At 46.5% G+C, this 26,910-nt stretch overlaps 1 protein-coding gene across 8 annotated transcripts; it reads right to left on the reverse strand.

The window, feature by feature from the left end:
- Positions 1–590: 590 nt before the first annotated feature.
- NR4A2 (nuclear receptor subfamily 4 group A member 2) lies at positions 591–18,386 on the reverse strand. Of its 8 annotated transcripts, none has more exons than XM_062186923.1 (9): positions 18,246–18,386; positions 17,957–18,146; positions 6,759–6,882; positions 5,418–6,105; positions 4,462–4,591; positions 3,905–4,068; positions 2,811–3,013; positions 2,265–2,443; positions 591–2,115 (listed from the first exon to the last, which is right to left on the reverse strand). In XM_062186923.1, the coding sequence occupies exons 4-9, from the start codon at positions 6,090–6,092 to the stop codon at positions 1,859–1,861; spliced, it is 1,608 nt and encodes a 535-aa protein (XP_062042907.1). In that variant the 5' UTR covers positions 6,093–6,105; positions 6,759–6,882; positions 17,957–18,146; positions 18,246–18,386; the 3' UTR covers positions 591–1,858. The 8 variants fall into 8 exon arrangements, 7 of the variants coding, with proteins under 7 accessions (XP_062042907.1, XP_062042871.1, XP_062042888.1 ...); XM_062186887.1 differs by having other exon boundaries at positions 5,418–6,283; positions 18,246–18,384; XM_062186904.1 differs by lacking the exon at positions 18,246–18,386 and having other exon boundaries at positions 5,418–6,283; positions 17,957–18,237.
- Positions 18,387–26,910: the final 8,524 nt, after the last annotated feature.

Here is a 26,910-nt window from a genome sequence, read left to right on the forward strand (position 1 = left end):
CACCGAAAGAGGCAAAGAAAAAGTTGTAAGAGACAACTCGTCTGAGTTATACTCTGACAAAAGACCGACCCAAGACCCAAAGAGCCCGCCATGCTAAGTCCTTTCTTTCCATAAGACCCGTTCTAACAGTTCTACGTGCAAGGATTGGAAAACTGGAGAGTACTGCAAGGCTCCTTAAATCGGTGCTAACTTTTCAAGATTTAAAAAGACACTTACGCATTGTTCAAGACAAGAGCTACTACCACTTGAAAAGGTTTTTGATCACCTGAACGACTTTTCTGAACGCTGAACTTACCGGGACAATTACAAGTGTGAGATATTCTAAGTTGATTCTGCTAATTGTAGGTTGCTACACTGGAAAGTTCTAGTTAAGAAAAACATATTGTACTGAATACTCCGGATTGTTCATTTACTTCCCCAGTTTCTTTTGCCAGAATAGATTTAGTTTGAAATTCAGATGCCCTGCCCCAAATCAATCACCTACTCAGTCTATTGTACATTATTGTTTAGGCATCATTTTGTCCTGACCAGAAAGAAGACAGAATTCTCTTCATTTACATGGTTTATTGTTGTAAACATTAAAATTGTCTTTCTCAAAGAAAGAATTCATCAGGAAAAAAAATCAGCGTCTCTGTCATACACCATAGAAAAAAAGGCAGTGACTCATATCATGTGCCATACTAGAAATATACAAAGGAAATACTACAGAATATGGCAATATTAAAATTCTTACTCAAACATAAAATAATATATTAACTGACAATTTTAGACATTAAAAAAAAAAAACAAATTCAAAGTGCTCAGTACTTTCCAGGGAGTTATGTATATTATAAGCACTCTGGAAACAGTCAAAAGCTGCTGCATGCAAGGTTTGTTTAGCTTTAGACAACAAAATAATCAAGATATAAACTTTCTTTTATCAACATCAACAGTACATACAACACTTACAAACAAGGAATGTTGGACGGTGTTACAAACACTATGTGTCCCTTTTGTTAGGATTTTCCAATGTGTAATACTTGTGCCCACCTATTTTACAATTGAGAAAATGTTTAAGCTCAGATAACTACCAATCTTTATAAAATCTAACAGACTACATAGTGTCTGAAATACTATTTATATAATATAGACATTACTGAAGTAGCAAGTGCCTATAACATTTTCAACCTAGAATCAACATGCTTGTCCCTTTTTATGTAGTTATTTTCTTTTTTTGCAAACACACTTATCTTTTAGAATTTGTAATATTTATTCATAAATAGGCACAAAATAATTTAAAAAGCCAAACTGCATTGGGTAAATTTACAAGCCTTTGCCTTCTTCAACTCATGCCACCCACGCAACATTTAGTTTTACTATATATTACAGCTTTCTTTACAGCAGAAAACTTTGAAGTCTTGTTAAAGGGCAATAGGTATGGGTCCCCATAAGGAGTGTGTGTGTGTGTGTGTGTATGTGTGTGATACACTTGTCTTAACTGCAACAATCAAGCATGGCCAAACACTTCCCATCATACATTAGCAATCTTTCTTCTGAACAATAAACTGATTTTTAAACTTATAATAAAAAGTTTATACCACTGTATTGTGTGTAGTCCATGTTCTAAATCCAGGATGCCCCGGAGCCAAAATGCCCTTTCAGGTTCTGCCTGCAGGTTAGGAAATAGCAACAGTTTTTGTTTGTTTGTTTGTTTGTTTGTTTTCCTAGGGATGGGGCTGGGTATGGGGGGGAGGGTTACAGAAGGGGGACACAGCTGGAGCTGAGATAGCTCAGGGGGCTATCTCTGCCCAGATGACTAGCCCCCTCTGGGCAGTTTTAGTTTTGCTTCCAGTTCTTTTGAAGTGCATGGGATGAGATCTTAGAAAGGTAAAGTGTCCAGGAACAGTTTGTCAATTATTGCTGGCGGTGGTACCAAGTCTTCCAATTTCAGGTAGAAAATGCGCTGGAGCCCCTGTGTACAAAGGGTACGGAGTTCTGGGAGCTTCCCCAACAGTTTGGACAAATAGTTGGGGCGGTTCAACCCCCCATTATTGAAAGTCACGTGGTCTTTCAGACAATTTACAATTTTGTTTTGCAGTTCTTCAACTCTCTTGGGTTCCTTGAGCCCGTGTCGCTCTGCAGAAAACACAATCGGGAACAAAAGAAGAATGCACAAGGTAGTTAGTTACCTGACAGAACCAGAGAGGAGCTGTGACAAGGGAAAGCCAGGACAAAACCCACTGGGCAGTTCTGGAGGGGAAGTGCCCCGTGTCTGCAGTACTGACCTGTGACCATAGCCAGGGCAGCAATACAGGAGAAGGCAGAAATGTCGATGTTCATATTCTGCAAGTTGGAGGAGAATTCAACAATGGAATCAATCCATTCCCCAAAGCCACGCACGCATTGCAACCTGTGCAAGACCACCCCATTGCAAAAGATGAGTTTACCCTCCACTGGGTTGGACCTGCAATTAATACCAAAGAGAGAGGGGGGAGAAAAAGAGAGAGAGAACAGCTAAACAACTAATTACTTGAAGAGCAATAAATGAGGGATTTAAGAGGCACCTAATTACTGAAGAGTTAATAAAATGTAGATCAGTGGACCTTGAAAGGGTTTAATTTCATAACAATCAAGAACGCCCCCTATGCCACCGCCATTCCATTCACCCAAGGCTTCTGGACTTGCTCCTTCCCTTCCCCTCTTTTTGTTGTCTGTCTTTCCCTTTCTTTTCCACTCTTTCATTTCCTATTCTATCCTTATATATCCCGTTTCCTCCCTTTCTTTTTTTTCTCGATTCTTCTCCCGGCCTCCCTGGGTTGCCTCCTCGTTACCTGTATGCTAATCGCAGGACAAACAGTTCCAAGAAAGCTGATTCAAAAAGCAGGTCCTGGTCGGCTTTGGGCAGGTCAGCAAAGCCAGGGATCTTCTCGGCCCAGCCCCTGATGATCTCCATGGAGCCAGTCAGGAGATCATAGAACTGCTGGATATGCTGGGTGTCATCTCCACTCATCTGATAGTCAGGGTTCGCCTGGAACTGGAATTTCATTTTAAAAAGCACTTAATGAGGTTCTCTAAAATATATAACCCGTGAAATTGCTAACCCCGTTTCTAGTAGGGGAGCCAGGTTTTTATAACAATTAAACCTCTCTCTGACCAGTAAGGAAATTAGATGTTCCAGGGCAATTAATTCAATTAGGGACGGTGCTATGAGGTCGCTGCTTTAAATATGTAAATTACCATTTCCATACAGACTAAATACAGTGCCACCCAGCCCTGGGTAACGGTTCACTCTTATCTCCACAAAACAATTGACACGTTAGTATTCATGCTAGTCCCAGAGTGAGTCTGGACTGAGTCGCGCTTTACAAATCTTAATAATATTGCAGTCGCTTCTAGGTTCGCCTAACATACTTCCTCCAATTAAAGCTGGAACATTTTTCACAGCTGGAGCAAAAGTGAAATCTGACCACTTGACCCCCACCCCCCCACCCCACTGCCATTCCTTACACCCCTCCCTGACCCCCAGGGAGGCCCCACATCCTTCACTGGGATAGTGACGGAAAGCATGAGGACCACATCATCTCCAGGCAGAAGTGGGGTTTGAGTACATGGGAGGAGGGGGCGTCGGAGGGTACAGCCCTGGACTTTGCGGTAGCATTGACGTGTGTGGCTGCAGCGAGGGAGGGAGTGGGGTGGTGGGGGCTGACAGGGATTTGACCACTGTAACAGCTCTTCTCCCTCCTCTGCCCTGTCCTCCCGTCTAGATTGCAGCTACTCCTGTCTAAAGGGCTGTCCCCTGTGGCCAGGCCTGGGACTGGGAGGCTTGTAACCCCCTTGTGCCTGGGGGTTGAGTGATGGGTGTAGGGAAGGGGTCCTGCCCATCTGTGGGTTTGTCCACATGATGCCCCCCCCCCCAGCTTCTTACCCTGGAATAGTCCAGGCTGGTCATAGCCGGGTTCGAGTCGACATGGGCCCTCACGAGGGCACTGATCAGACTCACCGGGGGTGAGGGGGGAGAGGGCTCCTGTGGGCTCTTCGGTTTCGAGGGCAAACGACCTCTCCGGCCTTTTAAACTGTCGGTGCGAACCACTGCGAAGGAACAGTTCCGTTAGCTGGGCCCCCTGCCCCCAAGCCTGGCCCGGCCCCTCCCTGGGGAAGGCCGCGACTGCCGACTGCCTGACCGACCACTCAAAGGCCCGCTGTCTTGGAAGCCTTTGCTGAAGACAAGCATTAACAACGCGTTTTTTGCTTTTTCTTTCTTTCTTTTTTTAAAATGTCTTCCTCCAAATGGGCCGTATAAAGGCGAGCAGGGCCCGCTGGCCCTCTGTAGGGGAGGCCAGGCAAGCCGGCAGCAGTGGGATCCTGGAGGCCAGACCTGAGGGGATGAAGGGACCAGAGACCCCAGTTCCTGGGAAGTGGAGCGCGGGGCTGAAGGCGCCCCCGGACGCAGACCCATGGGGTAGGCAGCTCACCCCGACCTACCTTCTTTAACCATCCCAACAGCCAGGCACTTCTGAAACCGACAATACTGACAGCGATTCCGGCGCCGCTTATCCACCGGGCAGTTTTTATTTGCTAAACACACGTATTTCGCGTTTTTTTGCACTGTGCGCTGCAAAAAGGAGACAAGGTAGGCCGAAAATTGCTGGGTGGGTTTTTTTTTTTTTTTTTCCTGTTGAAGATCCTGCAACCCGCATAACAAATTCCGAATGACTTGGATCTATGTTCCCTCCCCAAATACAAACACACAATCCCTTTTCATTTTTTCCTTTTCCCTTTTCTTTCTCTTTCTTTCCTTTTTCCTCCCCCAGCGCATTTAACAGAAGAAAATTGATAGCGTTAACATTTGAGCTAACCTTGCCGCTCCTTGCTGTGTTTTATATGCCAAGAGAAGGAGACGGAGGCGCTCGGTAAATACAAATCCGTGGGCATTCATATTATTTACATTCCTTGGAGACCTTCTCTATTTAAAATGATAAGATTATTCAATCAGGATGGCGAAATAAAGAGATCACTTAATTTGACCATAGGGAATTCTGTTCCACTTGGTTAGCTCAGACACGGTTCTCTGTCCTAACCAATTTCAATCTGAACTGGGAAGACAGCTCCTAGCACATGCAAATGACCCTCTTCCAACTCGGGCTACTGCAACTTCGGGCGGGGTCCCGCCGGGTCGGCTGCGTGCGGGCGCTGCGCCCTCGGGTTGCCAGTCTGTCTCCTTCCCTCTCTCAGACTCCCCAGGCTCCCGCCGTAGCCCGTTGGGGGCGGGGGAGGGGGAGGCTGTAAGAAATCCTGGGCCGACCTCCCAAACAGCGTGGGCTATCCGAGGAGAGCTCGAACTGGGCGGCCGGCAGTAAGGCGAAGGGCAAGCTCCGGTGGTCCCGGGCACTAGGAGCCCTCGGCCCCAATCTGTCTCGTCCACCCACACCCTATCTCACCTTAAAGAAGCCTTTGCAGCCCTCACAGGTGCGCACGCCGTAGTGCTGGCAGGCCGCGTTGTCGCCGCACACGGCGCACAGCCCCTCGTTGGAGGGGGAGCCCCGCGACGGCGGCGAGGGCACCTGCGTGTCCAGCAGCTGCGAAGCGTGGCCGATCTGCAAGCCTGGGAAGCCCATGGACGCGGGCTTGCGGATGGGGTTGGGCACAGCGAAGGTCTGCCCGTCCACCACGTGGTGGCTGCCCGCAGGCTCCGGGTTCATGGGGACGTGCAGGGGCCCGTCGAAGCGCATTTGGCAGCTAGACACTGGAGTGCCCGGGGGCGACTGTTTAAAGGAGAAGAGGGAGAGGCGGGAGACTGGCGTTTTCCTCTGCTCGATCATGTGCGTGGTGGCCACGTAGTTCTGGTGGAAGTTGTGGAGAGAGCCCGGGTCGTCCCACATGGGGCTGTGCTGCACCTGGAAGCCCGGGGTGGTGGGCGTCGGGGGCGAGGAGGGCTTGTAGTAAACCGACCCGGAGTGCGGCATCATCTCCTCGGACTGGGGGGGCAGGTGGCTGTGCTGCTGGTAGTTGTGCATCTGAATGTCTTCCACTTTAATGGAGGACTGCTGTCCGGACAGGGGCATTTGGTACAAGCAAGGTGGCTTGACGTCGTAGCCTGTGCTGTAGTTGTCCATAAAGGTACTGAAGCTGGGGAGAGAAGTGGTGGCAGTGATTTCAGTGTTGGTGAGGTCCATGCTAAACTTGACAAACTCTGGAGTTAAGAAATCGGAGCTGTATTCTCCCGAAGAGTGGTAACTGTAGCTCTGAGAAGCGGGGCTGGCTCCTTGAGGCGAGGACCCATACTGCGCCTGAACACAAGGCATGGCTGGAAATGAAACAGGGTAATATACACTCAGCCTGGTCAACTGAACACTTTCTCCCGGGGTCAGGTACACCCGGAGCTACACCGGCAGCCCGCGGTGGTCAGGGAAGGAGTAGGGGCGCGAGGGGACGGCGCAAGAGGTCGAGCAACGGTGCAGGGTGTGGGGAAAAGAGACCCAGAGCTAGACAGCCACAGGGGTCTACACTGGCGGATGTTTTCAAACACCTCCCGGTCTCCCTCCTTCCCACAGCCACCCCCGCCCTGGTGAGCTCTCCTCTGAAGCTAGGTTCAGCAAGCTCTTGCTGGAAACGACGGCCTGGAAATGAAGTCGAATTGCACAATGAGAAAGTTGTTCCCGAAGGCGTTGGGTCGGACAAGCGTTAAGTGAAAGGGTTTGCCTGAGAAGATCGAGTTGCCCTGTTTCTTCTTGTGTAGGGAACTCGGGGGGAGGGTATCAAAGAAATGAAGTTGCACTAACCTTCAGCAGAGTTACAGGCGTTTTCGAGGAAATTAAAGGTGGACAGTGTCGTAATTCAATGGAGGACAAAGTTCCCAAGATTTTTAGAAAAGCAATGGGGAATTCAGCCTGTCCGCTCTCCTCCCTGAAATACAGACACAGGAAGTTTCAGGGTATCTTCCCCACAGAGATTTGGCCGGGCACATGTAAACTCACCAGGCCGTCCTTTCACGCCCTCCCTGTGTGTCTCACTGGAGATTAGTATACAGCCAGAACCACACAACACTTACAACAAATGTGCTGATGAGATGGCTGGAAGCAACAGAAAACGCCACCGGCACCACCTAAGTCCTCCCTAAGAAAGGATCCTGAAGGAGGAGAGGTATTCCATGAGCGTATTTAATACTCATGATGTGATTAATTGGCCCCTTTGCTAGAGTATGTGCGCGCGTGTGTGTGTGTGGGGGGGTGATTTCTATTTTAGTTTAATTCAGACCTGAATAAGAAGACTAGAGCTGAAGAGGAAATATGTCCTTGGAACCTTCTCTTGATTTTTTCCCCTACTGTAGTGGTATTGGCTTTTCTTTTGTGAAGGAGGAAGAGAATTAGAAGAAGTCAAGAACACAGCATGAGAAAACAATCTCCCTCTGCCTCCTTAGGAAATGTCAGCCAGGCCCGGACAGCACAGAAGGCAATTTCAGTGGGAGCTTCTGAGTGTCTTAACTGCTTCTGACACAGCACTGCAACTGGGGATATAGGTGAATTGGTGTTCACTCTTCCAGAAAACTTGGGTCCCAACACCTTCAATAGCCAAGCAGTTGGGGGAGGGAGAGAGACCATATTTTTCTAGGAGCATCTTGGGTCAGCTGCAGAGGGAGCTTACATGATGTTGGCACCAATGTTAGAGGCACGTCCCTGCACAGCAAACAAACACCTTCCTCGTAGTGCCTCACACGATCTGCCTACTTGCTGGAACAAGGCATTCTTGTGTCCTAGTAATCTTCAGATGTTCCCACTTGGAACACATTCTAGAGCATAGACAATCTTATTACTGGTGCAAAAGAAAGCCAAACGTCCACGCCTTCTGCTCGCTCCCTTCCCCCACAATTCTTCTGCTTGAGGTAGGTGGGGGAGTTTAACCAGAAAAAGCAGAAAGGAGACTCTTGATGCCACAACCCTCAGAGATATGCCTGTGCTCCCTATTAATCCCCTGGGTAGCTTCACAGTTTCATAACTTTCTCTCTCTCTCTCTCTCTCTCTCTCTCTCTCTCTCTCTCTCTCTCTCTCTCCCTCCCTCCCTCCCTCTCCTTCTCCCTCCCTCCCTCCTTCCTTCCCTCCCTCCCTCTCTGCCACACACACACACACACACACACAGGCATACTCAGCAACGGCATATTTCAAAACCAGAAATTTCAGGCAACTTAGTAAGAGGACACTCTATCAACATCACCCTTACTCAACAATACCCGGGAAACATCGCCATGCTCGCCGGCCAGCCGCGATGACACAGTTCCCAAGCAACGCGTCAACTGAAGAACTTTCTCTCCCTGTCAATTTGCGGATGGCTTCCCTCGTACACACAGGAGTCTCCGTGTGCGGAGGCCACAATAAATCCCGCACTAAGGGCAAACTTTGCGCACATTTCTGCGGGCAAGTCCGCAGCTCAAAGAGCTGTGGAGTCTCCCTTCCACGTCCACCAATGAGGAGCCTGGAAACCTCTGTTGGGAGCCAACTCCCCCCCCCCCCCCAACACCCGGTGCCAAAGCCAGAGTTGGGACAAATGCCCCCCAGTGTAGCTGTGCGCACCCACTCCCCATCCTCCGGCCCCACTCGCGCTGCTGCCAGCCTCTGGCGCCCACTTCCAGAGAACGCAGCCCGCGTCTGCGGGCACAAGAGACGCGCGAGAGAAGGAAGGAGAAGAAAAGAACGCGAGCTGCACGAGCTGTAGCTACTCACTCAGGAGTTCTCCGCGTCTCTCTTCATTCATTCAACTCTGACGAAGTGCAGTTCCCTGGGGGAGCGCGGCCGCCGGGATCGGGGAGGGGTGGGCGAGCGGGTAGGGGGGAGGGAGAGGGAGCCGAGGCACCGCGAGCGGGGAGGGAGCAGGGGTAGGCGGCCGGCCGGGCAGGCGAGCAGGACCGCGGAGCCGTGCGCGAGCCGCCGGGCGGACTGGCCCTGGCCGCCAATGTGCCTTTGTTTATGTGGCTTGCGCTGCCGCTGCCAACATGCACCTAAAGTCTCCGCGCGTCAGCGCGCGTCAGCCGCCAGCCGCCCAATCGCCGCGCCGCCGCGCTGCCCGGACTCCTGGCCCGCGCTCGCTTTGGTATATTTCCGACCTGACGTCACGAGCAGGGCAGATTTTAAGGTGGGAACCGTTCTGCGTTCACCTTGGTAGCCTGCTTGGGTGGGTTTTTTTTTTTTTTTTTTTTTCCGAAAGAGGTGTGACCTCTCCACCCAGGTCTTAACCCGCAGCGCCGCTACCACGGCTCTTTCCCTCCCCACCCCCCAGTCCCCGCGCCCTCGCGGCCATTCCGCTGCTCACACGTGGGGAGGGTGCAACAAAAGCAGGGGCGAACGGGAACCCTGGCGTGGGAAGGTAGCCGCACCTGGCGCTGCACGGGACGGCTGTGCCTGGCGGCGCCCTAACCTCACCCACCCACCCACCTTCGTCACTCCCCTCTCTGCAGAAGCGCACACGGACGTCCCGTGACCCGAGACGCTCAAGAGGGCTCCGGCAGTTGGGCTGGGCTTTCCCCAGCCCGATGCTTCCCCCATATTCTCTCTCTCTCTCTCTCTCTCTCTCTCTCTCTCTCTCTCTCTCACACACACACACACACACACACACACACACGGTTTGCTCTGGAAACGAACGGCAGTGGGAGTGGGGCCTATTTTTCTGTTCCCTTCTTTGCAGGGCTCACGTTCGAGTGAGGAAAGGGAAGACGTAGACATCGACCCACCCTCACCCTTTCAGGGACCCCCAAAAGTCGGGGCCGAGCGTCGCCCGCTTCGCTTTTGCAGACAATGCAGCTGAGCAGCAGGCAACAGGTGTGCCTTCCGCAGAAAGGTACCCATGCCACCTTCTGCCAACTCTCATACCTTCCACAGTCCCCAGTGCCCTCCCACCGCTTTCAGGGAGGCAAATCGGCGCTTCTTTGAAGCAAAGGTTATCACAGCCTCCGTGGGAGAGGCAAACGGAGGGGGCTGGAGGAGAGGAGCGCAGGGCAGGGCAGGGCGGGGGCTCGGGCGGGCGAGGGGTCCGCGCCTCCAGCCTTCCCCGAGTGCCCCGCGGCCGCGGCCGTCTGAGTCTAAGTCAACACCGCTTTGCAAAGTCGCAGAGGGCGGCAGGAGTTTTCCAGCCAAGGAAACGCCGCTTCTCCGGGGTCGAGACCCCCTGCCGATCCCCCACCCCACCCCAGCCGGAGCTGGGCGGGCCTCCCGGGGCTTCTCCCTCGGGGGCTGGAAGAGCCTGGGAAGGATGGCTGGAGACCGCGGAGTCGCCTCCCTCGGCCGAGCCCGCGGAGAGCGCTGCAGCCGCCCCTCCTCCCCCAGCGTGGCTCACTTCCAGGCTGCTCGCGCCCCTCCCTGGGTTCTCACGAGGAGCTCAGGGGGCCGTGGAACTATTCGGGTTCACGCTCCACCCCCGCCTTTGCCCGCTCTGGGTTGGCCCTTGCTCCAGGGCGGCTGGAGAGGCGTTGCCAGGAGGTGCCCTGTGGCTGCCCCGGGAAGCCGCGGGCTCGTCTGCGCCGCAGCCTGGAGGAAACCTACGTGACCACCTTAAGTTTCCCCCAGATGTTGCGGCCGCCGCCACCGCAGCTCGGCGTTGCCCTAGCGGGCGCGAGAAAAAAAAAATAAATAAAAAATAAAATAAAAACCAGGAAGTGGGTCGTGGGGGCGGGGGGACGTTGTGGTGGCGGGCGAAGGTGTGTGAGTAGGGGGATCGGACGGGGGAGAGTGAAGAATAGCTTATTAGCGTGAGCTCGGTCGCGTCAGCGCCCCGTGGGCAGAAGCGATTCCACGCGAACGAAAGGGAAAAAGTGAGAGTTTGGAGAGCAGGGCAGAAGGAAGGGGGTGGGGGTGGTGGTGACGCAGGGGCGCAGGCATTGACGCACCGGCCAGGCTGGGCCCAAAATAGCAGCAACTCCAGCCCCGAGGCGCCCTCCCAGATTCCCTTCCCCTTCCGCGAGGGGAGCAGGGCGCGGCCAGGGGCAGCTTGCCTCGATCCCCGGGGTGGGCCAGGCTCCCTCCCGGAGGCTGTTTCCAAGCAGTCAGAAACTCCAGCGCAGCCACGCCGGGGTTGCTGCGGTTATTATTATTATTATTTTAATAGAGTCCTAGGAGAGCTGCGTGGTTGGGAGAACTTTTAAGGTTGCAACCACAGCCCTCCAAACACAGATACTCGAGTCTAAGTAGATACAGCCCCTCTGCACGCTCCCCGTCTCTCGTTGCCATTGAAAACACACTCGAGTGAGCTAGGTTGAGCCTGGGGACAGCGCAAAAGATCCCTTCCCACAGAACACGGGCTGGCCTGGAGTTCTCCAAGCGAGCTCCTGAGGAAGTCAGATATTGCAACGTAGCGCGTGGTTCCTCAGCAGCAACCTGTGGAGTACGGCTTGTAGACGGCAGTGCGCCCTAGTGCACCCAGTTTTCACAACGACGTGTTAAATCATACCAAGTGTTATTACCTGGGAATGGGGCGATTAACTATCACATGAAAATGCGAAAAGGGGAGGGCCCCTTTTTTCCCTCCTACTCTTCCACCCATTTAAGCATTCTCTTCTCCCCCTTTTAATTGCTATTCCGGTTTCCTGGGAAGCGTTACCATTTCTTAGCAAGGCACACTGGGTGGAGACTGATACACTGGCTTAAATCAGTTCTTGGATGAGCTACTTCTTGGTTGGAGGTGTGTGTGCGGGGGTAGGGCTCGGATGTTGCACAGGGCGGAAAGGAGCCAGCACACGCATCAGCAAGCGCAAGAAGGACCACGTTCAGTAGCCCAGCCTGCCGTGGTCGCCACCAGAGTCTGATGGGACCACGTCTCGGTGGCACTGCCGATGTCTGTAATTGACGGATCCTGTCAGTAGGGGGCCTGACGCCACAGCGTTCGAGAGAGTCTCGCTCACAGGCACGCACACACTGGCCCACAACAGCTATTCACTTGTGAGGCTAAGCCCGAGGAGAGAAGGCTGCAGGCCCGAAGTCATATTGTGCTGGAATTCATAAATGACTACAGATCGTTGATTCCCTTCGGTTTTCTCCAAAAGAGAAACCGTTTAACACATGGGATTAGGTTCACAATAGATTGTATTTCCTCCTGCCCACGTTCAACTCACTGTTCCGTCACAGGGGGGAGAAATCAAACTGGTAATAAAGTCTCTCATTTTATCACCAAGCAGTTCAGATTGGCATATAGTTTGGAAAAATGAAAGCATGTTTTAAAATTCTATGATTACATGTTTAAATAAATTATAGTTTAGAGGAGGATTCCTGTGGGTGTATTTGCTAGTACATAAGAGAATGCTTTTGTGCATAGAGGTTTAATTACACATATAATGGAATCAAAATGTAGAACTGAACAACCTTTCAGAAAATGTTAAAACGATGCTTTAGGCTAAAAAGAAACTGAAATTCTGCATCTGTATGACAGCAACCCTTCAAGATTGTTGAACATAAATAGTTCAAATATTTTATAGCTCAATTGAAATGACAGCTTTTTTTTCAGGATTCAGATCTAATTTTTAATTATTATCGTGTATAAATGTGTGTATCTGCCTCACCATGAAAGTCTGTTTTCTTTATAATGTAAAATACTAGTAAAAATTGGTCCCATTCACAAGTTGCTCCCTCTTTGGAAAACAACTAAAATAAATTAAAATTATTACTCTTACTAAATACCTTTAGATAATCTCAAAAAGCATTTAGAAAGGTAATGTTACGATACTTTTATTATTAGCAAATATTAAGAACATACTAGCACATGTACAGAAAACATTTTCATTAAAAATCAATATAAATAATACATATATTCACATCTAACCCAAAGTATTTTATTTTATGCATGGCTAAGCAGATTATCCTTAATAAAATTCAGCTTTTGGTATAATTTAGAAAGCAAACATAGATGTAAGCCCATAGGATTTTCTGTTTTAATGCATGGGAAAGAGGCCTTTGGGGATTTATTTCACTATTCTCCCCAAATGAATTTGCAGTAGGTCTTATAATGTGAATATAGCGGAATACACATACCTGTAATGTTATAAGAGTTGAGGCAACTTTAAGGTGTTCCACAGTAAAAATACTTATGGAACCCATTTTAAATATAAATTAAGATGTGTGTCTTAAATTATTTTTGTGTGGTTTAAACAAACTTTATTCATGGCATTTATTGTCACTCAGTATGCAGTTTTAAATCAGTGAAGAAAATAAAATGTTCACTTTGGAAACATCTTTCTGAAAATACAAGCTCATTTTCTAATATTGAAGGTTTTGGGGTGTTTTGCTTTTGCCATTTCATTTGCATTAATAGGATATTAATCAACCAAATTGCTTGCTATTTTCCCATAGGATGCTTAGAGAACATGGTTTCATTGATATTCATATTTTGGCTAAATCTGGCTATTATTTGGTTTTACTCAATGCAGTTTTCAGCAAAAAACACTTAATGCAAAGAATTTAAAATTTATTTCTTACTTAGATTTAGAAGACAGTTCTAGAAATGTGTAAAGATGTGCAGAAGAAAACAGCACACTTCTTTCTAGAAGCATCTACTTGTAAATTAAAATTATAAAACTGAGCATATGGTAAAACCTCATGCCATTCACTAAGTATTTTGCATAATAAAAATCTTTCATCTTTTTGTTAATACTTGACTCATAATAATCATCTCCTAAATATTTGCTTTTAAGTTAACCATTTAATAATTTTCTTATGTAAAATTGTTTTTATTATGCAATGATAACTTTGCATAGATTTCATTGCTAATTTAATGAACATGGGAGTAATTAGAATGTACAAGATCCTAAGACATTTTAAAGACTCTGAAAATATGTTGCTATATGCTAAAAAAAAATCACACTTGGAACTCTAAAGGAAGATAACATTTATAAATGTAACAGTATTAGAAGCATTACTTAAAGGATAAAATGTACACATACTTTGCAACAGTTTTTAAACATAAATCACAGCTGGCTAGTTTTTGTTCTACCTTTACAGAGCGATAACTACTTTTGCTTTTTCCTCGGAATAACTGCTAGCTAAGAACCTTTCAGTTTAATAAAAAATGAAGAAAAGACCTTGATATATTACAACAAAGACATATATGTCCTTTTCCTCATCATAATTCTGCAATTATCAAGTCTACAATTTTAGCGCTACAAAAGTAACTTATAGCAAGGACCCTTATAGTGATAAGCAATAAATCTAATTACCATATCCTTTGAATAGATGTAATATAAATTTCATTGCTCACTTAAAAGTTCTAAAGTTAACAGCATAAACTTGAAGTTGAGTAATTAAGTAATCCTTATATAGACACTTATTAAAGTATTTATACATATTATCTTAAATCTACATCTATCATTTTGCCAATTAAAATTAGGACTTTAATTGCAATTAAGTAATTTAATTGCCAATTGAACAGCAAAATTGCTAAGTGACTAATTTTAATGCCTATTTTAATTACCAATCATGACTGGGGAGGGAGCTAATCAAGTTACATCAAGCAGTACCAGAGTAATGATGTGAAAAAAAAAAAGTAGAACAAACATTCAAGGCTACATGCTTTAAAAAAAGAAACATAAATTAAATAAATGCAAACACAATCTTATAAATGTATAAAAATACTGTATTTCAATACCTGAATACAGAACATGAAAGAGAACAAGATTAATTAAAGAAGCCCCTGTCAATCTTCAGTCAAAGTAAGGACAACCAAAGTCAAATTTTAATGTAGTATTTACCTGGCACTCATACTAAGCCAGATTAAAAAAAAAAAAAATGCTACAGAGAGCTGAGAATAAAAGACTTTCCTGCTTGGGTGGCTAAATATTCACAAATGGACAGTTTAAAAAAAACACCCTTTTTAAAATAAAATGCTATAAAACAGAGAAACAACTATCCAATGCAACAGCATAGAGTTTGAAAAACAGAAGCCAATAGGTCAAGGGCAATGGGACTCTTTCCTGGTAGCTGGCCTCCCACCTCACTTGAATGAAGAGTTCCATTATTGGCCTAATGCCTACCCATAGCTTGTCCCATGTTATCACTGGAAAAACATAAATCTGGCCAATCTTCAATATTTTAAATTTATTCATGAATAAATGATAAGATAGCATCACAGTAAAAATTACTGAACCCGGTGTAGCTCTAGTCTCTGGTTACATGCCAGGTCAAGATAAAGGCCACAAACAAGGAGGCAACCACAAACACTGGTGAAAATCTTAGCCAACAAGTATTTTCAGAAGTTTCATATCCAAATCGACTCTCAGATTGGCAATATGGAAGAGCAATACTAAAAGAAGGGGAAGCTGAGAGTCCAAAAACACAAAAAGTGACTCCTTGGTAGATAATTCTAGTACTCTCTGGCTTGTAAGGTTCCCCTTGGCAACCAGCCACCTCATTTAGAGTAACAATGGACATCCACCAAATCTTCATTTAAAATAAAAGTCATGGTGCAAGACACATATTGTGATTGTTATATACGTATACCAAAAAAATACATAGTCTAGGTCTACAAAAGGGCTTGAAATTATTCATGAAATATATATATATATATATATATAATCTGTAACTTGGGGAAAGACAAATAGTACTGCTTGGGATTTTATTTACTAGTGGACTTGAATTCTGAAAATGAAGCACAGCAGGACTTTCAGACTGGCTTTTGAAGGGGGGAACACTTTAATAATCACTGGGCCCCACAAAAGGCTACAATATCTGTTCATGACAATAACAGCTTTATAAGGCAAGTTCTGTATGACTGATTAAAGGACACACTCACTGCCTATTCGCAAGTCATGGAGATGGCGTCATTATTGATAAGTTCACCACTGATCATGGTTAAAACCCATCCAAGAGAAAAGAAACCTCAGCCACTAAGATGACCAAAAACAGCCGCAGGAAAGAAGGCTGAAAAACTTAGGTATAACTTAATTTTTTTCTCTATGAGATTTTCTGCTGTATATACAAAATACCTGATAATAATTATCAAAATGATTGAACTTACTCAAGCACTAGATTACACAAAAGGGGTAAAAAGGAGAAACATCATGTTGCAATTTCTAAACAATTCTGAAAGGGCTTCCCAAACCTTAACACTTTTTGAAACTTGACATGACTGAAAAGTATGTAGTTTTTCAGACTGTCCACATCTATTGTCTATTTTACAGTCTGTCAGTTCACATGAATTAATGTGGCTTATATGTTGTTGGAAGCAGAAACTTTTAAAATTAAGGCAATGTTTCTCTAGCTTTCAGACAGTCCTGAACAGGTAAACATGAAGTTTTTAAAAATTACTATGTTATTTTCCATTTCACCCTTAACTTAGTGCTTATCTTGCAGTGTGATCTACCTACATTAGCAAAAAATAAGGGATAGAGTAGAAGTCAACCGTGTTTATAATCTGAAATTAGAGGCAATCAATTAAACATTTAGTCACCAAGGTATTTAAAAATAAGACCTGTGAAATTACTGAATAATTCAATTAGGATCTAAGCAGCAACATCAGTATTCAGTCACTACCGTGTTGGGAGGAATGAACAGCCGGTGCATAGGTGATTCAAGTCAAGTTACACAAATTGTGTGTGGGTGGGTATGTGTGTGTGTATGGGGGTTGTATAGAAATTGGTTTGATGGGTAGGTCCTTGCATTTCTTCTATTTCATATTTCAGAAGTGTTTTCTTTAATTTCCAAAGTTTAGGGATGACTGATTTTTTTTAATGGAGAATTTTAAATACATAATGAATGAGTTTTAGGAGTTATATTAAAACAACTCTTGGGAAATTCATTTTCCCTAGAAGTCCGCTGATTTTCTGGGTTAAACAGTAAAATGGTGTTCCTAAGACTGCTAATTCTTATTTAATTATCCAGTTTTGGAAATCATATTTTCCACACCCTCATCCAGCAGTCCGTCGACTGGCAATTTCCAACCGTTTTGTCAAACTTTGGGAGGGGGAAGGCAATATAGAAACAGATTTTCCGCCAGAATGGCTGGACAGGGCCCCTCAAACCACCAATGGATGTTACAGAATTTGAAATGTAGCTCTGTAACTCAATTTATACCACAGAAATTGTGAGATGCTATCTTCCTGTTGTTATAACGTATCAGGTCAAGGGATATAAATTGTACCAGGTAATTCATTTTGCTGTTCAGAGAGTCATTAAGTTCTTCCCAGAATATATGTGATTGATATCCCTGGAGGTGAAAGGCTAAAGGAACCATATGGCAACATGTTGCATTCCGTATGCTATCTGCCCATCCGTGCTTAAGCTGCCATTAGCAACATCTGTACCTTACGGAAATCCAGCTGCGCCGACGCCGGCTGACGGAATTGTACTTGGGGAGGAGATCTAGTTTAGCGCCATTAACTTGAGACTTAGAGTCTATCTACCAGGACGAATGGAAGCTTTCACAATTAGACGAGACGACACAAATGCTTTATTAAAGTTTAATTTTGAACTCCCAATTAGCGAAAGTGCATTACAAATCGATTGCAATTTCCTAGAAGGCACAGCAAGTTCTCTGCTAAGCCTGCCACGTGCAAGGGGCTTCACAGCAAGCTTTCCCCAGCTGCCGGCAGCCGAAAGGGGAGGGTTCAGAGCAGATCTCCGCATCCCAGGAAGTCCCTAAAAGCCTCGCCAGCCCCTTCTTCCTTCCGCAGGGCGGGGGCGTCCGAAACGCGAACGGGCCAGGGGCGGGGGTGGGAGCGCGGGGAGGGAGTGGACCAGGGAGGGGCGGCGGGAGGCGGGCGCGGGGCGCGGGGCGGGCGGGGGGCCCTATTAGCTAGGCCCCCCTCGGGAGGAGCCTCGGCGAGTCCGTCACGCAGGAAAAGTTTCTCTTTCGCTCCTGGCGCTCACACCCCCAGAGCGGCTTCCTGAGCGCGGGCGGGCGAGCGGCGCGGAGGGCGGTGGGCGGTGGGCGGTGGGGGGAGTCCCGGAAGGGCTGCCCGGCGTCCCTGCCCGCCCCGCTCCCCTCCTCCCGCGCCCGGCCCGGGATACGTTACCTGCCCGGTGCTCCCGGCCCCTCGGTCACCGCATCCCCTGCTGGGCGCGCCTGGTGCGGGTCCCGCTGCCCGGGGCGCACAGAGTGGCCGCCCCCGGCCGGATGGATTCCGCCACTCTGGCCGGGTTAGGGCCAGGAGGAAGCGAGAGGAACGGGGGACGTGGGGAAGCGGAGGCTGGGATGAGAACTTACTGAGGAAAGAGGGAGAGGGGGAAAAATAAATAAAAGCCCGCGTGGCCCGGGTCCCCGGCCGGGGCGTGGAGGCGGGGGACGCCGAAGGGGCCCGCTACCTTTCGGGGGTCGCGGCCGCGAGGGAGGGGGGTCAGGCAGCGGCCTCCCGACCCCCTCCCCCGGCCTCTGGCGGCGGCAGCTGCACACACAGAAGCCCATTGTCGCCGGCGCCCGGCGCGCAGCCCCGCGGACTCGGCCCCGCGGCCAAGCGCGTCAGCGGCCCCGTCAGCCGGGCCGGGCTCCGTGACGCGCGCGCAGCCCGCGCTATAAATAACCCGCCGCCGGGCGGCTCGGGCGCCTTTCCAGTGACGCCGGGGCCGAGCGCGGGAGGAGGAGGAGGTGGAGGAGGAGGGCGAAAGGAAACAATAAAGCCGCCCGCCAGGCCCGCGTCGGAAGCAGCCCGCCCCGCCCGGGGCCGCTCCGCACCGCGCGCCGCCCGCGGGCGGCCGGGATCGAGCCCGGCCGATGGCGCTCCCCCGGCGCTGCGGGCCGCAAAGTTGGCGGCGAGTTAGCGAAGGGGTCGCCGCGCGCCTCCCCGAGTAGAGTTAAACCGTCTTGACGCCTTCTGCGCTCCCCCTACACCCATTCTAGTCGAGGTCGGATGTGGTTTTGGTGGTGGTAAGTGTGCAATTTAAGACAAACCCAAACAAACTTCCATCTGGAGCGTAAGCGTGATCTTGCTTTTTGTGTGGGGACAGACCCACGTTTCTCCCTGAACTCGGCAGCGCGGAGGGTGTGTGAAGGGTGCACGGTGCAAGCCCAGGCGTGGGTTCCGGGACTGTGCTCTCAGAGCCAGCACTTTGCATGCCGTTTTGGCCTTGACCATAAATAGCCTCTTGCAGTTTTCCAAAAGTCTGTCATCTTCCAAACTACTGAAGTTTTAAATCCAGGCTGCCGCTTTTAAAAGGGCTTTTTTCATAGGTAGGTATTTTCCTGCAGACTTTCATTGCTAGCTTTCATACTAGCCAGTCCCTTACACACCCCGACACCTGTCTTACCCATGAACGTGCCCAGGCACAACTGGAGACCGTTTGTTTTTTGGGGACCACCAATTAATAGATGCGGACGACTATTTTTCTTCAGTAAGGTGTCTCAGATAGGTGAACTCCACGCTTTCTGAAGTGGTAAATCATAAACAATTTGCAGACTCGAGCAAAGTGTTGAAGTGACCTGGCACAGATGGAGAGAGTTAAAAGGGCAGAGGAAGTGCCCCGAGCTGGGAGTTAGGAGGCCAGGAAATTCGAGGTTTAATTATGTGTTCGTTGTACGTTTCTGTGGTGCCCTGCAGAAATCACAGCCCCTCTCTGCCTCGCCCTCATCTTTAAAATGAAGGTGGTTCCTCTTCTACCCTGGCATTGCAGGACAAAAACGGGTAACCTTGTGTTCAGGTGTACGGTTGCCTCAAAGTAAGATGAGCACCCAGTGTTTCATGGGAAAAGGATAACAAATGTGGAATAATTCGGTCTGTGTACATTTTTTTTTTTTTTTCAAAAAGAAAACTTGGAGCTAGTCTGGAAAAACAAGATCTATACCATAGGAATTATTTTAAGAGGGGAAAAATAGCTGTCACTATTGCTTCATTTACATGACAGCAGTGTTTACAGTCTGATGGTCCCTTAGGCCCTTTCCAGCGCTACACTTTTTCCTATGAGTAAGTGAATTATGAGTAGCAAAATGACACCAGATTGTTTACCAAGCAGTGGTGTTCCTGAGACGAGGCGAAGTGTCATGGTGGCCCTTCCTGAAAGAGTCAGGATATGCCTTACTCTAGCTCCTCTCTGCAGGTTGGAGAAGACAGAAAATGTAGAAGTGGTAGAAACAAGTTTAGAGCCAAAACATTTGCTTCACGTAGACACCCCGAAAGTGTGATCGCAACTAAGAGTTAACCAGTATTTTTCCAGTTCCAAAAGCACATCTGTCCCTCTTTTCCATAAAATGTTTGATATCTCTACTCTAACTTTGCCTCACAGTTCTTTTATTTTCTACAGTGAGGGACTTTTCTTTCACTGCTGTTTTCCTGAAACACTTGGTTTCTCATGCAGTTTTAAATTAAAGCTCTTATAGTTCTTATCCCTGTTGCACATAATCACTTCAGTCCTCCATTATCTTGGCCCTTAAAATTGTAATAGGATAAGAGCTAGGGTACACTGGATGAATTTGAAGCATGCCTAGTTTCAGAGTGGATGAGGGAAGAAGCTCAGTTTTGGGACTAGAGAAACAACCAGTTTCCTTAAAACCAAAAAGATATGCTAAAATTTGTGAAATAGAGGACGGGCTGAAAATATGGAAAGTCTTTTATTTGGATCTTGATAGCATAAAGCTTGTTAGGATTTTTCAAACATAGTGAATGTTTTAGAATGTGGACATTTCCCAATATTTCCAAAGTTCCTGTCTACCTGAGGTTAAATCCTTTGAAAGACTCCTCTGCAGTAACAGTATTGAAGAATTTATTAGAAAAACTACTGCCTTATTACTCAGTTAATCCTGATCTATATTTAGAGAGTGGTGCCAGTCAGGTTGAGGCTTCAAAGGAATGAGCACAAATATTTGCCATGTCCTCTGCAGTCTGGTTTTGGTGCTTGAAATGAAAATTAATTTTGGAAAATATCATTGAAGTTATAGTATAAGCAAATCTCAGCAGCCTTCAAATGGATAAATAGAAGGTTCACAAGAAAAGTGATGAGGGATTCTCAGTATTCTAAATTAAAGGAAAGGGATGAGCCAAGTAACAAAGATAGCTTTCTTCATTTAGAAGGCCAAGAGATTCAGGTAGGCAGTATTCTAAAAGTAAAGTTGGGGCTGGTGCTGTGGCGCTGCGGGTTAAAGCCCTGGCCTGAGGCGCCGGCATCCCATATGGGTGCCGGTTCTAGTCCCGGTTGCTCCTCTTCTGATCCAGCTCTCTGCTATGGCCTGGGAGGGCAGTACAAGATGGCCTAAGTCCTTGGGCGCCTGCACCGGTGTGGGAGACCCAGAAGAAGCTCCTAGCTCCTGCCTTGGATCGGTGCAGCTCCAGCCGTTGCGGCCATCTGGGGAGTGAATCAGCGGATGGAAGACCTCTTTCTCTGTCTCTACCTCTCTCTGTAACTCTGTCTTTCAAATAAATAAAATAAATCTTTAAAAAATAATAAAAAAAAAAGTAAGGTTAACTCAGCCCAGCAGAATGGCAGAGTTCCCTACCTCGGTTCAGAACACTGACAGATATTCTTAAGCAGCCCTTCCGATAAGCTTGTCCTAATTTTAAAGGCCAATCTTTTAAGCTGCTCCCAATGGTGGGATCCATTGCAAACAACTTTGTTGTTTCAGTATAAATTATCAACATCAAACCAGGATTGCTAATGGTGAATTTTTATAAGACCGTCTGTGAGGGTGGAGGATCCTAGGCCTGCGTACCCTCAAATCCATTCCTGGCTGCTGTTTCCCTTCCTGTGGTCTATATACAAGGTCGCCAGTCCCTGCATTTCTAGGACTTCCTTGTGAGCTGGCTGTCAGCTAGGTTTGGTCAGTGGGAAGCATGAGCAGGAAAGTGGAGAGTTGGGAGAATGGGAAAAGCCAGAGTGTTCCCCATTCCACCTCTGGACTCCAACTCTTGCCAAATGACTCCTCAGCCCCAGTAACACAGCATCTTCCTTTTGTTCCTCCAGTAGAGAAGAGGTCATTGATTCATTGATTTTTTTTCTCTTGAAAATCAGTGTTCCCTTTATGGTTTCGGAGCTCTTCTTTCTGTCTTTTTTTTTTTTTTTTTTTTTGGACAGGCAGAGTGGACAGTGAGAGAGAGAGAGACAGAGAGAAAGGTCTTCCTTTACCGTTGGTTCACCCTCCAATGGCTGCCGCGGCCGGCGCGGTGTGCCGATCCGAAGGCAGGAGCCAGGTGCTTCTCCTGGTCTCCCATGGGGTGCAGGGCCCAAGCACTTGGGCCATCCTCCACTGCACTCCCTGGCCACAGCAGAGAGCTGGCCTGGAAGAGGGGCAACCGGGACAGAATCCGGTGCCCCGACCGGACTAGAACCCGGTGTACCGGCACCGCAAGGCGGAGGATTAGCCTATTGAGCCGCAGTGCCGGCTTTTGTTTCTGTTTTTAATTACTTAAACTGATTTCTCCCCATGTTGAATACTTAGAGAAGTTTCAGTTGTCATGGTTGGAAGCTGCATCCATATATCCTGTTGAGATAAATTATGGAACAGAATACATAGAAACATCCAATCATTCCTTGAGGTTTTTTTTTTTTTTTTTTTTGCTAGAAACTCTTCTTTTAAATATACTACATAGCCATGCTAGTAGAGAGTTCAGTCCTCATAAAAGCAGAAAAAAATCCTAATGCATTTTTAAACATTTATTTATTTTCATTTTATTTGAAAGGCAGAGGGCAAGACAGACAGAAATGTTCTATTAGTTTGTTCATTCCATAATGTCAGTATCAGCCACGACAGGGCCAGGCAGAAGCAAGGAGCCTGGAACTCAATCCAGGTCTCCCATGTGGTTGGCAGGGACCTACGTGCTTGAGCCATCACCTGCTGCTTCCCAGTGTGTGCATTAGCAGGTGGCTAGGTCAGAAGCAGAGTAACGGTGACTCAAAGCAGGCACAACTTAGTAGCTGTACCACATGCCTGCCCCCCTACATTTTAAATGCTTTTACAAGGTTAGGCAAATTAAAAGGTTTATTTGGCAAATTGGATTTTTACAGAAATCACTAAAACTTTCTTTCTTTATTCCTATCAGGCCAGTAATGACAAAATAAGGATAGTTTACCTAACTTAGCAAATAATATTTTTTAGCTTAATTTTGGAGACAATAGAGAGAAATCTTATAAAATTAAGATTTCACCATTTTTGGTTTTTAACATTTTACTTGTGAGTAGTAATACAGAAAATTTCACATATACCTCTCATCCCATTTCTGCTATTAACTTCTCATTAGCATCTCTGTCAAAATTAATTAGCCACACCCAGCTTCCCCTATTTTTTTAATCCAAACTCCTCTTATCTCTTCTACCTCTCCCAAGATTACTTAGTCTTTAATTTGAGAAAGAGAGAGATAGATCAACAGAGAGTGAACTCACGTTAGTTCTTTCCCCAGTTGCTTTCAATGAGTGGGGCTGGGCTGGAGCAGGAACCAGGAGCTGGAACATAATCCAAGTCCCTCACTGCTGCCTCCCAGAATCTGCACTGACCAGGAGCTGAATCAGCTGGGAATGAAACCCTGGGTGCTCTGATGTGGAGTATGAGCATCTTAACTTCCAGGGTAGACACCTACTCCTAGAAACCTAACACATTTTAGACAACCCATGTTTCATGGACACAGCCTTAAAAATTATAAATACAAATTGTCACATAACTTTATGTACATAAGAACACAGCAGATAGCTAAATCGGAGACATAAATTCCATGCTAGTAAGAAGGGTGGCATATAATACCTTCCAAGACTTAGTTAGTAGCACATATCTTCTGTGAGGCCCACTCAATCACTAGCATGTTTGCCAGTGATCTCTGCCTCTTCATATCTTGAGGGAAGAGGAACTTTATGCATTACCAATTTAAAATACCATTATGGATATGAAACCTTGGAATAATATTCGCAATATAAATCATATCTATATTTTACTTCTCTGTATTTTCTGCTATTGCTTCTCTCCTCTCTCCCTCCTACTCTCAGGTCGTCTTTGGCCAGGTGTTTATTGACCCAGAACAAAGCAAAAAGAAGGGCAAATAAAAATGATCTAAGAGTATTTCTGTCTTTTTTTTTTAAAATAAAATCCTAAGTCCCAAGCAACAAGACATAGCATAAATATCTTGAAGAATCTTCAAAGGGGAAAGGAGTTCCCTAAAATTAGAAAAGGGGTACAGTAGGCATATACAAAGGGAGAGAAATAAAGAATGATCAGGGTTTCCTGAAGGAGAAAAAAGGAACTGGGAGCTGGTACTGGAGGAATAGGCCACGAAAGAAGCAGCTTCGAGTAGCCTTGGCAAAGGAGTACCATGAGGTCATGGCTTTAGCATCCAGGTGTGTCATGAGGGATGAATCACCATTCAAATGTGACCTAGATCTCACTGGTCTATACCAACAATTACACTAGTTTTCCTTCCATTGACTTGTCTTCCCCCTAGATAGCCAAAGTGACTGGTCAGGAATTATGTGGGAGCCACCAGGAAACATCTCTCTTTCTCTTTACTGAACTCGAATATGGTGAAATGGAAGCTTCCAACACAGGGCAAGAGTCTCCTGGAGACTACAGCCAATACAGAGAAGTGGATCTAAATTATGTAAAAGGAAAAAGGTGCTGAAGACATTTGAGCTTGGATCAAACTATTCCTGGAGCTAGCTAGATCTGTTACTGGATTCTTAAGCTATATGAGTAAATTTGTTCACTTTTAATAAGTCAGTTTGAATTGAATTTTTAGTCATTTCAATAGGAAAGAGCCCTAACTGATAGACTTATCCACAACACTTGTTCAAAGCCCCAGTGCTGGATCATAGAAAGTTACCAATGTCAGTGCATGCACATGAAATACTGATTTATTATGCTCACTGATACTGTGCAGGGGAAGAGGAAATTTAATATTTTTTATTTTTGACAGGCAGAGTGGACAGTGAGAGAGAGAGACAGAGAGAAAGGTCTTCCTTTACCGTTGGTTCACCCTCCAATGGCTGCCGCGGCCGGCGTGGTGCGCCGATCCGAAGGCAGGAGCCAGGTGCTTCTCCTGGTCTCCCATGGGGTGCAGGGCCCAAGCACTTGGGCCATCCTCCACTGCACTCCCTGGCCACAGCAGAGAGCTGGCCTGGAAGAGGGGCAACCGGGACAGAATCCGGTGCCCCGACCGGGACTAGAACCCGGTGTGCCGGCTCCACAAGGCGGAGGATTAGCCTGTTGAGCCACGGCACCAGCGAGGAAATTTAATATTATCACACATGTAGCATGTCACAATCAAATGGGAGAGCCCAAACTTTGGTTAAACTTCCGGAGAGGACAGGAATCTTCTTGCCACAAAGGTATTAAACCCTCCTATCACTGCTAATTCAATAGTCAAAACTGGAGACATGAAACGCAATAACCATTGTTCCCTACATGTCTCCCACCTCTTTACTGTTCACTCCCACATCCAGCTTCTTGTCCTAGTCAACTAATAGTAGTTCCCCAAATTGCCCACTCTGCTTCATGCATTAGTGCCACTCCACTAGCTCTCTTAGGCTGGAATGAACTTCCCTGCAATGTCTGTGCTTCAAGACTACTCAGGTGCCCCAGCCCTGTGAAATTTCACCTGGCACTGCCCTGCTCCTGATACCTCCCACTAACAGACTCTAAAATAGATGCCCTCCTTTTGTTACACTCTGTTTATCCTTCTATTGTGGACCATATTCATTTTTGTTGTTTATTTCTCCAGTTCTCTAACTACTAAACTGAGCTCAGTGAGTGCAGGAAATCTCTCCAATGCGTTTTGGAACTTTTAGGAGCCTGACTATTAAACTGTAAACATTGACTTGTGCATAGTGGAAATAAATAACTGAATATATGATTGAATGTGGAAGAAACAAGACTTACATCGTTTATAACTAGGCATTTAGAGGTCATCTAATCCTTATAAATTAAAGTATACTCCACAATAGCAGGAATAGCAAACTTAGAAATTCTAAGAAAATGAAAATTTGATATTTCCTTAGAACCCATCATATAACATTCCATGTTTCATCCTTGCATAAATGTAGTAATATATTATAAAGTTTAAGAATTCTTATTCTTTCAATTTGGTGATTTTTCTTCTCTAAGTTGAAGACTTTCTTTTTTTTTTTAAAGATTTATTTATTTATTTGAAATGCAGAGTTACAGAGGTGCAGAAGCAGAGACAGAGAGAGAGAGAGAAAGGTCTTTCATCCTCTGATTGACTCCCCAGATGGCCACAACAGCTGGAGCTGGACCAATCCGGAACCAGGAGCCAGGAGCTTCTTCTGGATCTCCCACATGGGTGCAGGGGCCCAAGGGCTTGGGCCATATTCTGCTGCTTTCCTAGGCCATATCAGAGAGCTGGATCAGACATGAACTAGCACCCATATGGGATGCCAGCACTGCAGGTGGAAGCTTTACTCGCTATGCCACAGTGTCAGCCCTGAAGACTTTCTGTTCCCTGTTTACATATGTCATTTCATTCTCATGTCTGATGTACCCAAGATCTATACAGTATTTGTGGTTATATAGTATTTTATTATAGCCAAGAGCTAGGACATTAGTTAAAATAGTAAATAAATTCAGATACCTTAAAAACCAAATTCCACCTGCTTTGTAAAACACACACACACACACACACATTCATCCATACTCTAATTATTCTGTGATTTCAACATCTTTGTGTAACAAGAGATTTGTGGTCACTTGAAAAGGTTACTATAATGGATTCTATTTATTTTGGACCTGTAGGAATCAGGGCATGCTTTTAAACAGAAGAATGAACAAAGTGTAGTTCAGCAGTAACTCTGTATGAAAATATATCCAGTAATGTGTATTGAGGAAAGACTCAGAATGGAATATGTTATATTTGCAGATATACTTTTCTTCCCTAACTTGGTTGTCTTTAATGATGATTATTTGCCCTTGGAATATATGTGTGTGTAGAATCTAAAGGATGATCAGGCAAAATGAGGTATCACATCTCCCCTGCTTCCAATAGGCATAAACTAAAATGAAAAATACAGGAACCGTGCTATGAGGGTCCTTCTGTGGCAATTACAGATGGCT

The sequence above is a fragment of the Lepus europaeus genome, chromosome 1 (assembly GCF_033115175.1).
Source record: "Lepus europaeus isolate LE1 chromosome 1, mLepTim1.pri, whole genome shotgun sequence".
NCBI lineage: Eukaryota > Metazoa > Chordata > Mammalia > Lagomorpha > Leporidae > Lepus > Lepus europaeus.

Bases quoted from the DNA above. Each gene is read 5' to 3' on its own strand.
- NR4A2 (XM_062186878.1), bottom strand. From the start codon at position 8,724: ATGAATGAAGAGAGACGCGGAGAACTCCTGA. The intron at 6,284-8,693 runs GTGAGTAGCTAC...TTTCATTTCCAG, and splicing joins GAGACGCGGAGAACTCCTGA to CCATGCCTTGTGTTCAGGCG. The intron at 2,444-2,810 runs GTAACGAGGAGG...TATTAATTGCAG, and splicing joins GTCCTGCGATTAGCATACAG to GTCCAACCCAGTGGAGGGTA.